This window comes from Cupressus sempervirens, chromosome 7 (genome assembly GCF_028749045.1).
Source record: "Cupressus sempervirens isolate cs-2001-9-10 chromosome 7, ASM2874904v1, whole genome shotgun sequence".
NCBI classification, from domain to species: Eukaryota; Viridiplantae; Streptophyta; class Pinopsida; order Cupressales; family Cupressaceae; genus Cupressus; species Cupressus sempervirens.
In genome coordinates, this window is record NC_143124.1 from 545,215,388 (window position 1) to 545,229,754 (window position 14,367).

Sequence of the window (14,367 nt, forward strand, 5' to 3'; positions counted from 1 at the left end):
AAAGGGGATGAAAGAAGAGAAAATAATTGGTGTTCATGAATTGTTGAAGGTAAAGAGATATTTGGGAATCTAGTTTTAAATATCGGTTGAAGAGTTAAGTGTTTGTTTTTAATTCAACTGCTTGTGGTTTTGACTCTGCCTGAGGCCCAAAGTAAAGGTTTTAAAAAAGTAGGATGATGTTACATAACATCAAGACAATTAACCCACGTAATAAATAATTTATCTGCACATGAATTATAACTTTCAGTAAAGTCTAAATATAGCTACAGTTATTGCAAGAGACTGCAATAGTAAAATAAAACAGCTGTGACATCCATGGCATATCTAGCTAAGGACTTTTAAATAAGGAATCAAAAGAAAGGTCTCAACAACAAACAATGTAATGTTGGGATGCCAAGAGATGTAAACAGTAAAAGTAACAGAAATAAAAAAGTGACACCTAGGAGGATTGAAAATATGTTAGGGCTATGCTATTTGATTATTGTTTGTACCATAGTTCTAAAACTCACTAAGCACAAGATAAATACTTTTTTGAGAAACATGCCCATTTATTCTTGGGTGAGTTCTGTTGAGTTCCAAATCAAAACTTGGGATGAGTAATTGGCTAGTTTGGAGAAAGTAGGGGACACGGCTTTTAGACAAGACATGATCATATTGCTTTGATGTCTCTTGTGGTGATTCTAGGTGATTGAAGCTCATGGTTTTGTTTTGAAGTCTGAAGTTTTTGCAAGCATTTTGAAATGCCATTTTTTAATGTTTATTCATGATTTGTATTGTATTCAAATTGATGTTTTTCTTTAAGATTAAGCTTCTACCTTTGTGGGGGCAGATCCCTCTACCAAAGATTTATATATTTTAAGCTTCTAAAACAATATTCTAATACAAAGAAGATACCAACTATCTATCCTGCACACCAAACACCCCACCCAAACCCAACTTAAATAAAATTCTCACAACAATACAATTCCCCTACAGAAGCTCAAAATTCTCCAAGCTGCAGCAGAAGGAAAAGGGGACTCATCAGAAAACAAAACACAATACAGCTTTCCCAATTCGTTCAAATTTCCCATCATGCTGCTGGTTTCCCCCTGAACTACCTATAAAATCATGCACAAGGCCCTCCTCGAATTATCATCCCCAGTCATGAAGATGCACTGGCATTGATCTTCTCTAGATTCTGTTCTGCATAAACAACCAAACTCGAAGAAAGCCATAAATTGCAGGGCATTTGAAGATCCAAAAGCCTTTGTCCTATTAAATAGAGCCCCTGACCTTGATTCGGAATACACTAAAATTTCAAGTCCAAAGAATCTGTACTGGTATTTCGCATGATCCCAAAAACTAAACATAAAATCCTCATCAGAGATTTGATACCAAACTAGATCCTTCAGTCAGAAACTAAGTTACATGGGTACCCCTCCCCCCCCTCCGGACCTTGAACTGGTTCGAACCGGTTCGAGATTCTGGTCCGGTTCGACCAAGGTTCGCCCAGGGTTCGATTTTCGAATCTTGGTTCGAACCCGGGCGGACCAGGCTGGGAAAATCGAACCAGGTTCGAACCCAGACAAGAACCCGCCCACGGACGTGGAAATAAAGTTATTTATTTGCATTTTTTTATAATTTTTGGGGTCCACGTACCCTAAAAAGGTGTTATGAATTGGTTTTTTGCTCTCTCATAGTCATTTGTTGTTTCTAAATAGGTTGTTTTGCCTTGAAGGAGAGCACATAAGTTTTTGAGCAAGCATCCGGTTGTGCAAGGAGGAGTTTGAAGATTGACTTGTTGGTGTTCTTGAAGTGTTTGTGCATCATTTATACACATTTGCAAACTTGCAATGGCTGGAAAAGGACCAAGAGGTAAGATCTTATTCCATTTACTATTGTTTTGTTCTAGTTTTTCCAATTTTTTTTCATTTCTCTTTCAATCTTCATATGTTCTAAGTTCTTGAATCTTTTCCATTATTTCAAAATTCGTCATTTTCTTGCATATAGATTATGAACATATATCTAATTAGTAATTTATAATTTTATTGCCATAGGGAAAGGTTCGAAAGTAATGTCATCTACCTCTTCATCAATAGGCAACACCGAACAAAGAATGGAAACCAATTCTGATTCTCCTCTATGGAAGTATGTAGACATTATAAAACCCATTCCAGGAGGTGGTGCATTCTGTTGGAGATGTCAAGGATGTGATGTAGAAAGAAATAGTTCTTATTATCATGTGGTAGGCCATCTATGTGGTTATACTGGAAGAGGAGTCAAGAAATGCCCTGGCAAAAATGGTGTCCCTATACCAAATCACACCGTGTTAAAATATATTGAAGAGCATGAGGCAGCAGAAGAGAGAGAAGGACACAGGGCAATAGAACTCGGTAGTAGTAGCAATAAAAGTAAAAAAGCTAAGGGAATGCAGTCCCCCTTAGATGTTATTGTACAAGACCATCCCTTCTTCAATACTACAATGGACACTGACACTGAATCTGTCCCCATTGTACACAAAAGAAAGGGGCCAATAGAAACTTATTTTCAAAACAAGGCCTGGGATATTGCTGACATTAAGGTGGGAAGATGCCTCTATGCAAATGGGTTGTCTTTTAATGTTGTCCGCTCTCCGTTTTGGAAGGACATGTTGAGGGGTGCCAATGAAGCTCCAAAAGGGTATTGTGGCCCCGGTTATGAGAAAGTGCGCACCACCTTGTTGGATGATGAGGTCCAACGGGTTGAAAATCAATTGAAGCCCATAAGGGACTCATGGGTTGAGACAGGGGTGACAATTGTTTCAGATGGCTGGAAGGATTCTAGGAACCGTCCCTTGATCAATGTCCTTGCGGTGTCCCCTAAAGGGGCAATGTTTCTGAAAGCGGTGGATTGTGAGGGCAAAGTAAAAGATGGGCCATTTATTGTTGATATCTTAATTGAGGCCATTGAACAAGTGGGTGCAAGAAACGTTGTCCAAGTCATAACGGACAACGCAAAAAATTGTAGAGCAGCAGGTTTGTTTGTTGAATTACGATATCCACATATCTTTTGGACACCTTGTGCAGTGCATTCACTCAATCTTATGCTACAAAAGATTGGGAACCAAATTGAGTGGATCAAAACAGTGTATGAAGAGGCTGAGGACATACAAATGTTTGTCACAAACCACCACATGACTCAATCTTTTTTCAGGAACTACTCAAAATTGGAGCTATTGAAGGTAAATGAACTTGAACTCAAATTAGTAATTTAATTTTTAATATTTGACAATTTCTGATTTTTCATATTTTACTTGTGCAATTGCCAATGTGTATACTTTTCTTAGTTTTCTAAAATATGTATCTAATAGTTGTTTTTTGCTCTAATTTATGTCACAGGTTGCTGAGACCCGTTTTGCATCACATATAATCGTCTTAAGACGACTTGTGCAAGTGAAAGATGCACTTCAAGGTATGGTAATCAGCAACAATTGGGGTGTATGGAAGCAAAAGAACATTGAAAGGGCAAACAAAATAAAGGATAGGCTATTGGCTGACTCATGGTGGGAACGTGTGGAATATCTCCTTAAGATCACCGAGCCCATTATGAGCATGCTTAGGTACACTGGCATGGATAGGCCTTGCCTTGGAGAGATCTATGATGGCATAGACTCAATGATTGAGAAGATCAGGCAAGTTATAAATGAGCAGGAGCAAGATCCGCAAGAGACCTTTTTCAAACAAGTGCAAAAAATTATTGATGAAAGATGGAACAAAATGACCACTCCATTACATTTGCTTGCCTATGCCTTGACCCCCAAATACTATAGCTCACAATATTGTGATCTACTAGGAAGGTTGCCACCATACAGAGATATGGAAGTGTCTGACGGGTACCAGGCAGCATTTAGAAGAATATTTCCTGATGATGATATAAGAGATGTAATCATGGATGAGTTCATAGCATTTGTCAATGCTACAGGTCTAAGTAATGATGCTCTTCGTCATCGGTTCAAGAAGCATGCTCATGGTTGGTGGTACCTCCATGGCCAAAAATTCCGAACATTGCAGCCCCTTGCAATCAAAGTTATATCACAAGTAAGTTTTGTTTTTTTTTAAATTAGCTCACTTTATCTTCAAAAGAATTTTTTAATAAGATTGAATTAATTCCTTTTTAATTGCCTACCCTATGTTGTCTTTATAGGTTGCTAGTTCTTCTGCATCAGAAAGAAATTGGAGCACCTATTCTTTCATCCACTCGGTGAAGCGCAATAGGTTGCAATCAAAAAAAGCCGAGAACCTGGTATTTGTGCATAACAACTTGCGCCTTCTTTCACACAAGAGTCAAGAATACAAAGAAGGGGAGACAAAGAAGTGGGATGTAGATGTAGAGATTGCGAACTTGGATGCTTCCACTGCTGCGCTTACAATTGATAATTTTGATAACTTTGATGCCAATAACATTGTTGATTTTGCTGCTGATCCCATTGGCCTTGGTGCAAGTAATAGCGTAGGCGAAGAAGGAGGAGATGAAGAAGAAGATGAAGAAGAAGAAGATGAATATGAAGAAGATGAAGATGAAGAATGAAGAACTTAGAACTAGAAATTCAGAATTTTAATAGATTTTCATTCTATTAGTTACTGTTAAACATTGAACGTGAAACAATGACACTTGAACTTGATATTTTAAATGTTTTGAATCTTTCATCTTTGATGTTGAAGTTGATTGAATTATGTTACTATATGATGGTATGCTCACTATGAGACATTGATATGTTATTGTTTATGCTGTTTTAAAGTTTTAAATGTGTTTATGGTACTATGCTACATTCTAATTTTAACTCATGCTTCATAAAAATGTATATATATATATATATATATATATTTTTTTTTTTAAAAATTTTTTTACATGTTTTTGTACTAACGAACCCAAACCCCTTTCCAAAATTTCGTCAAACCAGCGAACCGGTTCTCGAACCCGAACCTGGAACCGAACCACGAACCGGCAACTTAGGTCAGAAACTGTCCTCCTTTGGAACACAACACAAAATATGTGGACAAAAATTTCCAAAGATTAAAATCTCTGAAAAACCAGTCAATTCTCCATCCAATCGACAATTACCTTATCCCCAGGGACAAGCTTTACGTCATTCCAACAGGTACTGCTAAACTACACTTCTTACAAGCCTCTATCTTATTAGAGCACCTGGCCAAGATGCTTTTTTCCTATATTGGACTATGGAAAAGGGGGAATATAAACTTTTCTTTAGAAATGATTGGCAGCCTCTTGTTCTTTTACAAACAAAGTTATCTGTGCATTAGACAACGCCTTCCCATCTACACCTTTGCACGTTCTAAAACCTTTACTGGCAGGGCCCATGAAATGAAGTTTTACCCAAGAATAAGAGCTATTGGAAGGCTTTCTTTTGTTACTTTGATAGTAATTACAACTCCAAATGTAGGAACCATCACCTGCAACCTGTGATATTCCTGTTGTATGTCTCCATAGAGGAGACCCTAAACCAATTTTGAAATTATCCCCTCCTTGCCCTGCCACTGAACTCTGACCTTGTCCTCCCCCTGAACTCTAAGTACCGGTGGCAGCTATGTCAGCCGACTGGATGGTTTCGGCGGTGTTCCTGTAGCCGACGACAATATGTCAGCCGACTGGATGGTTTCGGCGGTGTTCCTGTAGCCGACGGAATGATTGTCGTCGGTGTTTTGTATTCTGTAGCCGACGGAATGATTGTCGTCAGTGTTTTGTATTTTATAGCCGACGGGTAAATAGTTTGTAGTGGACATAATGTTTTTCGCCGACGGACTCCTTCGAGAAGGTTCGGTAGATAGTATTTATATCTCGTTTGGGATCATTGTAAATTAATCATCTACTATTGCGAATTTTTTTCAGCTATTATATTCCATTGTCTGTATGCGTTGATTTCTTTACCACTACGGTAAACATTTGGCGCTGTTGCCTTATGAATCTGGAAGGTGGGAGGAATGAAGATTAATACCAAATCAGCTTAACAAGGATCAAAATAAGGCGAAGGGAAAAGATGAAATCCGTACTGCACAAGAACATTTAATTCTGGCACAGCAGGCAGACCGCCGAAGGAGATTCCAAAAGCTTGCCGACGGAAACAGGAGTGCGGAGGAATTGTTGGAGGAGACTCGGCAGCGGGTGGAATTGGTGGAAGAAGCATGGGATGAGTTCTTGAAATTGTGTTCGCCGAGGGAAGAAAATTCAAACGGAAGAGCATCAACTCGCACGGCTCGCAGTGTCGAGGGAGCACGAGCGTGGAGTGACCTCTTCGTTCGGGATAGACTTCCGCGGGAAACAACTTCAGAAGATCCTTCTTCTTCACCAAGGTTCGCAGCTGTCGACAACTCCGGTGTGGGAGAGCAATCTGCCGGTGTGGGAGTGCAGTTCACCGGTGCGGGAGAGCAGTCCATCAGTGTGGGAGTGCAGACCGCCGGTGTGGGAGTGCAGACCGCCGGTGTGACAGTGCAGACCTCCAGTGTTGTGATGGCGGGACCCAAAGAAAAGCTGCCGAAGTTTGAAGGTGATGGTACCGCCGACTCCATCCGACATTGTAAGACATGTGAGACGATCTGGTGGGCAAATGGAATCACAGATGCCAACGAATGGGTTAGGCAATTTCTGGCAACCCTACGGGGTGTGGCGATTGACTGGTTTTCGGATACGGATCCACAAAAGCTGAATACCTGGGATAACATTAAAAAAGGAGTTCTTGGCAGAGTTTAAACTCTTGCGGGATGATAATGAAATCATAGCGGAAATTTTCAATACCAAGCAGGGGAAGCACGAAACTGTCCGTGTCTATGCCAGGAGATTAAAAGACTTAATAAACAAAATGGAAACCAGGCCGGCGAACGGATTGCAGAAAAGATGGTTAGTGGACGGCCTACGATCGAAGTTGCGGAGGAAAATGAAAATTGTGCCACCGTCGTCATATGTGGACGCATATAACAGAGCACTGGATCTTGAAAGTGAACAGAAGACAAAGAAGAAGAAAACTAGCTCCTCTGATTTTGATGACGACGAGCCTGCCGGAGATGATAGCAGCGATGACGAAGGTAGCAGCAAGAAGGTTTGTGCCCTACAGAAGGATATGGTTCGCATGATGAAGGAGTTTAAAAACATGCAGAAGGAGCCAAAAGGCAGTGAACTGTGGTGCACAGAGTGTAAGACCAACGGTCATACTAAAGGATCGTGTCCAAAGAACCAATTTTGTGATATCTGTCAGATCATGGGCCATTTGACAAAGGACTGTCCTTTTAACATGAAGACAAGAGGATCTCTGCAGGTGCTTCTTACGCAGCAGGCTTCCCCGTCGGGCAGTAATGGAAATGCAAACATTGATGGTGCCACATCCGGAGGGTACATGAATAATAGCAGAGGGCAAAATAACAACAATGCAAACAATAACAATAATAATGGGAGCCGAAGTCGAACTCAGTATGATGCAAACGGAAGGCCAATCGTTCAATGCCGAGCATGTAATTTGTGGGGTCATTTTGCGCAGGATTGTACAGCGGCAAACACATCGAAATTATTATGCAGATGGTGCGGACCCGACAATCACAAAGATTCCAAGTGTCCAAAGTCTGGAGTAAACTTGATCACTGTCGGCACAGATGTAGAGGAGGTTCTGGCAATTACACGGAGGCAAGTAGAGGAAAAAAGAAAATTGGGGGAAATGCAGGCGGAAATTGGAAAGGCATTGTCTGCAAGGACATCTCAGTTGAAGGACATCACCGGCACCTTGGCAAAGAACTTCGCAGAACAAAACATTGTACAACAGATCTTACAAACGGAGATATCGGTAAAGATAAGTGACCTCCTTCTCACAATGCCCCAGTTACGGACGGCCATTCTGAATCATACACCGTTTTCAAAAGCAAAGGAGGACACAGGAAGGGACAGTAGGGAAGTGACGACAACGGACCCAATGCTGCTGGCACTCACCTCCGGATGGCATCTGGCGGTCGTCGAGATGGGGATTTTGGGAAATGTTTTGACAGAGACAATTATTGACGGAGGGTCCAGCGTGAATGTCTTACCGGAGGATACCTGGAAGAAGTTGGGGAAGCGGACGCTGTGGCCACCTACATTCCAGTTGTTCACGGCGGACCAGCACGGAATCAAACCGTTGGGAATCTTGAGGGCGCAACCGGTAACCATTGGTACGCAACCATTTTTATTGGATTTTGTGGTCATTCCATTGAAAAGAAAAGGATATGATGCTATTCTGGGACGGGATTAGTTGGTGCAAGCAAAAGTAAAACATGATTGGAAACGAAATACCCTATCAATGGAGCGCAGAGGTAGAAGATTCACAATTGACCTACATACACAAATAGTCGGTGAGGAGGTAGCATCGTCAGATTCAGAAAGTGACGGCGAAAGTGACGACGAAGGAAAGAGGAGAATGGAACCAGACGAAGGAGTATTGAGACTTGACGGAGGATCGAATGACGACGACCTGGACTCGATGAATGGCCTATTCTACTGGCAGATAGAAGACTACGAACTGTTTCCGAGTTGCAATATGTTAATGGTCGACGAACGTGACAAAACACAGGAAAATGAATGTGCGGAGGAATGCAGGGAAGCGGAAGAAGGAAAAGCTGCCATGGTTGAAGCTGAGGGGAAGAACATAGTCTGAACACAGAAAAATGAAAGATCCCATTGTCCGGTACATGGTGAATGGACTACGCGGAAAGAAAAGGTTACACCGCAGCATAAAATTAGTGGAAGGGGATCGACAGCAAGGAAATAATCCAGTTGCGCGACAATCGCAGGAACAGTGGGCAACGGAGGTGGCACAGAACAGACGTAAGGCATACGACGGTCGGAATGAAATCAAAGTGGAAAAGTTTAAGGCCAGATGGCTTGGACCATATCAAATCCGGGAGGTCGGTGACAATCGAGTGGTAAAGTTGGGAACATTGGACGGGCAAGAGGTACCTCACGCAGTCAACGAATCCTACTATGCCAAGAAGATGCCATCATCGTCACAGAATGATCAGATGATTCCCTTGTCGTCATCGTTGCAGAATGGCGACGCTTGGAGGCAAAATTGAGGTGCTGTCTTTTAATTTTATTTTATTTTTGTCAAAAAAAAAAGAAGAGAAATTAAAAAAAATAAAAAAATTGGAAAAAAAAAACAAAAAAAAAGAAAAAAAAGAAAGAAAAAAAGACCCCGCGGACAGAGTCTCTCCGCGGGTGAAAAAAGTCCCGTGGGCAGAGTCTGTCCGCGGGTGGAAAGAGGACCCCGTGGGCAGAGTCTGTCCGCGGGTGGAAAAAGCCCCGCGGGTAGAGTCTGTCTGCGGGTGAAAAAGTCCCGCGGGCAACAGCCTATTTGCTAGAGAAGACAAAGGCTCGCGGGCGTGAAAGGGAGCGGGCATAAAACTTCTAAGTTCCTCCGCCAGAAAGGCCGCGGGTAAAAAACATTTCCGCCAGACTCCATTCCCTCCTCCAGCCAGATTTCGCCGCGGGGAAACAAAGACATAAAGAAGAGTGCTTGTTTTGCCAGAAGGAGAAGCTCAGGGTTTTGTGAGGAGTGGGAAAAATATGGCATATTTAGTTTGGGCGCTTTTGAGTTTAGCGACAGCATAGTAAAATTGCAGGAGCCAAGATGGAATCTGTGTAGGGAAGGAGAAGAATTGCTGTGTGCAGAGGGATTTATGGCAGATTGTAGAGGAAGCAGTAAAAATAAAAAATAAAAAATGACGACAGATTCAAGTTGTTCAGAATGAGTTACAGATGGTGCCAAAGAGAAGGGAACGCATCAGTGGTTGCTAGAAAGAGTGTGGAGTTGGTAGAAAATGGCAGAAATGGTGTGTTCTGTGCAGTTTTGTGTGGGTTTCGAAGTGCTAATTTGGTCTTGGCGGCGAGGGGTGCTGCCCCAGGACCTTGCGAGGGCGCTGCCCCTCGACCCCGCCGGGGGCGTTGCCCCTTGGACCCCCAGTCGTTGCGGATATCAGTCGTGGGAGTCTGACCAGTTGAGAAGACTTGAAGCTATTGTAGAGCGTTTGTGTACCAGAAGCACGCGGCATTGGCAGTAGGTGTTGGTTGAGAGGCTGTCTTGGTGGATGCATAGAGAGCTCGGGAGGATTGGGTCATCCAGGAGGCAGTGCAGCGACACTTAGCTCAGTGGACCCAGTGTTGGAAGCAGAAAAAGCAGCACGGGTGGCTATCAAGGTCAGCTTGAGGAGACAGTATTGTGTTAGCAGAGGCCCCAGATGTAACGGGATGAATGTGGAAGTGATGTGACAAAAGCAGATTTTTCTTGTTGTAGTCACTCTGATAATATATTTTGTTTATTAATTTGTCTCAGATATTTTGTAATTGTCGTCTGGAGATGACTTTTCTTTTTGGGGGGATGGTGTCAGTCGACTGGATGGTTCCGGCGGTGTTTTTGTAGCCGACGCAATGATTGTCGTCGGTGTTTTGTATTTTATAGCCGACGGGTAAATAGTTTGTAGCGGACATAATGTTTTTGGCCGACGGACTCTTTCGGGAAGGTTCGGCAGATAGTATTTATATCTCGTCTGGGATCATTGTAAATTAATCATCTACTATTGCGAATATTATTTTGCTATTATATTCCATTGTTTGTATGCGTTGATTTCTTTACCACTACGGTAAACAAGCCATTCTTGCACAATACAATGTAGTTTCTTTCTATAATAAGAAATTAAATAAATTTAAATTAAAAAAAAAACTATGAATATCAAGCATACAAGTAAAAAATAATGGTACACCATTCAAATAGATACCTAAACTTGTTTCTCAATTTCTTTTTTAAAAAATAAAATGAAAAAACTTGAAAAAATTCTTCACAAACTTGAAAAATTCATCAAAGTCTCTAAAAAATTCATTGAAACACTCAAGAATGGGATAAAATGCTTACCACTTAGTGTTTTAATGAACTTGGAAGCCAACTCTCGCCCTATGATCGTTCTTCTTCGAAAATAATCAAGTTGCCTTCAAAATGCCAAAATGGAAGCCAAATGAGAAGAGCAAACCCAGCTGCAAACGAAGTGCTGGTTGAATGCTTTCAAGGCCTCTATTAGGGTCATTTTAGGGTTTGAAAAAAATGATATTATAACCCAAAATGGCACATGTTTAAAATAGTTTAAAAAGTGTTTTTTTTGTTTGTTTCCTGTGGAGGTGTCCAGATGCTCTGCGGATGCCATCCAAAGGCATCCAGATGCATCCAAAAGCCTGTAACAGGCTTCCATCTGCATCAGGATGCTTGTGGATGGCATCCGGACGGCATTCGCAGGGCTTCCTCACACCTCTGCATGCCCGTCCACCTCCACTTCCGCCTCCCCCGTCTCCAGCAAGGCATCAGTATCCTAGAATATTTCTGAGTAGTTTTGCAGATTTATAGACTCAGGTTGGAAACCGGAAATTCAACATCTTCAGCAGTGAAAGACCTGCTCTAAATGGACTTGGAGATATCATCCAGATTTTTCAATGGGGCATAAATGAAGGACAACTTTATGAAATATTTGGAGATGGATTTGCAGTATAAAGGTGCTGGGAAATACATTGAAACATTATTTGTTAATGATTGGAGCTCTATTGTTGCAATGAGAAAATTATGGACAAATTTATTATTTAGTCAAATATTTGGCACTGTGGATACTAAACCCTTAGTGGCTCTTCTCTATGGTCAAGGATTAAATATTTGTTGGCTTTTGTAATTGGTGAATAATATAAATTAAGGAATTTGGGGAAAGCTAAAATCTTCATTTTAATCCTTCTCTCTCATTGGTTGTTTGAAAATCCGGAAATGTCTACTAGGAAGCTGTGGAACCATCTATATCTCCTGCCACATAGAACATGTACTAGGTGTGAAATGATATCCGGCTGCACTATGTGAGTACAGGTAGTCTTCTCCTTGCTGTGACTCAATTTTGGTGAAGAAATTACACAGGCAATACTTCAACGGTTTCCTGAATTAGTACATTTGATCAGACTGTGAGATGTGGGGTGTTCATCCCCATCGCATGAGATCCAGTTGTTGATGGATTTGCATTAGCATAGCTGGGCATTTATTAGCAGTTGGGTCTATGGTGGAGATTAACAGTATTTGCAGAGTCTAGAAAAAAATAAATAGTTGTGTGTTCATCTTGAGCAAGGAATGTTTCTCTAGCGTGGAGGATTGCCAGGCTTTGTGATTTACACTACAGAAATGGTGGAACTGTATTTGCTGGAGATGTTTTAATACATGCTCAATGTGAGGAGAATCTCAACAGAACCACTGATTCTTGTGCCGGGTATGCAATGAAAGTTGAATTCTTCAACTGTTAACTGTTCTTAGCGACTTCTAGTGCTATAAAATTAGTATTGCTAAGTTTCAATAAATCAGATGATTCGGTATAAATTCTGGGCTCTTATATTTTCTGTTGGAAACAGTTAAATGGCATGTTTATGATTGTGCTTAATAATTGCATGCTCATATTTGGTGCTACTGGTTAAAATGTTATTGAATGTGCAAATTTCTGTTATCATGTTGCATTATGATCTCTGTGCTAATGTCAAGGACTAAAACTTACTTTAAGTTAATGCGAATTTTGCAGACTGAACATGCATAACAATGTAAACAAAGGGATCATTCCTAGAAGCACGAAAAGATCAGTTAACTGGTTGAAATAATGTCCCCGCATATTCTGTGAAGAAATTCTGATTGTTTTGGCAGTCAAGTGTTTAACAAACCAACAGTGCTGTGATTTATGAGATTTGTGATGCAATTTCGGAGTTAGGATTAGTTGGGGTCTTCAAAGAGCACACCAGTTGAAAGGCATTTGTGTAAATAGGTACCATAGTTTATGGCTAGTTTCATCACCTTCTAGAGTATTTATGATTAATGAATGCCTTTAATGAAGATGTTTTTGTGCCAGAAAAGGGCGGATTCTTTTAATCTGGAGAAGATGGATGAAGAGGCGGTTGCAAAGACAAGTTTTAATGATTTATTTGTGAAGAAAGCTAATGAGATCATGAATCTGGCTATAAAATTTTATTTGAGTTTTATAATGTATCCTTTGGTTTTTTCTATCTTGTGATTGTTAGATATTTTTTAATTTTTAAAATTCTAATTTTCAGTTTAACATTAATCAGTTTGTAGGTGTCAATGTCTTTAGTTAGGGTTTTGTGTTTGATTGATTGTGATAGAAACCCAATGGGTGCTTGTATGAGGTCATGGACAAGGCTAAGGAAGGTATATAAAAGTATTATAGGGAAGATAAAGAAAATTCAAACCCATTAGCAACATTGTTGATGAAAGGTAGAACAATTAACTCCACCAACCTTAGTGGCCTACTAACCTAACCCCAAGTTTCATTACATAGAAGAATTTAGGATTAATGGGAAGCTTTTGATAAGATAAGATAAGATAATGATATTAATGTCCAACAAGGTACCATCAAAGGGTCCTAGGGACTGGAAGATACAACAATATAACATAACAACCAGCAGGAGTACCAAACGGTGTCTGAGTAGAGCGAACAAGAAAGCAAAGGAAGTGAACAACAATAGACAAGAGAAGGATTAAATATCCTTTCTCGGTAAAAAGAATCTCAACACTGAAGGATAAGGCCTAGGGAGACCAAGGGTTAGGGCTCGTCTCTAGGTACTGTTGGATATAAGTGCCACTGTTTGGTGAAACCACTACGAGGCCTAACAAATCTGGTATGGGCAAAGACTGGTGTAGCTAACGACCGCTTCATGCCCTTGGAGGGGGACATGGGCGGGGGGAAAAAGAGGTGATGAGCAGATCTGAGGCCTAGCTCTGAGTGAACATGAGCTGTAGAGTGTGGTTGTGGAGTTGCAAAGTCTCCTGGACGTAAAGTGCCAAACACCGCTGGTTGGAGGAATTGAAAAAAGGTCGAAAGGGATCTTCAATTTCTAAATAAATAGTGGAACCTGCCTTTGATCTCATAGTATATGGGGTACCGAAAGATGAAATGGATCTCAGTCTCAATCTCTTACAAGGGACAAAGGCAGCAAATCTAGTCATCTTTGGTTAGATGGTGATCTGTCTAGCATCGAAGCGGGTGAGAGCCGACTCTAAAAGACCCCAGAGAGATGCAAAGGGTGTGACTCTAGCGCTTGCTCAAGTAGTAGGGACGAACAATAATCTTGTCACCAATCTCCGAAAAGTGCTCAAAATAGAAGGCCATTTGCGAGCGTAGACCCCAAGAGGATTAATCCAGGTTGTGGTGATGTACTGTTTATATATATCAAGTTTGACATGCCCATTCAACTCCTACTGCGAAGGGAGGAGATGGACCAGGGCGTCCAAAGAGAATTGGTAAGGCATGAGACAATCAATATCAATCCCGATTGAGCTAAAAGGGCAGTGGCCTAGGTATA

General features: G+C 41.1%; 2 protein-coding genes across 2 annotated transcripts in view; both read left to right on the forward strand.

The window, feature by feature from the left end:
* LOC149547925 (aminoaldehyde dehydrogenase 2, peroxisomal-like) overlaps positions 1-14,367 on the forward strand; it is a 231,743-nt gene that overhangs the window by 110,994 nt on the left and 106,382 nt on the right. The gene's annotated exons all lie outside the window — the stretch shown is intronic.
* LOC149547927 (uncharacterized) lies at positions 3,186-11,380 on the forward strand. Its single transcript, XM_089793649.1, has 4 exons — positions 3,186-4,055; positions 4,162-4,467; positions 8,784-9,031; positions 11,158-11,380. The coding sequence occupies exons 1-4, from the start codon at positions 3,348-3,350 to the stop codon at positions 11,378-11,380; spliced, it is 1,485 nt and encodes a 494-aa protein (XP_089649775.1). The 5' UTR covers positions 3,186-3,347.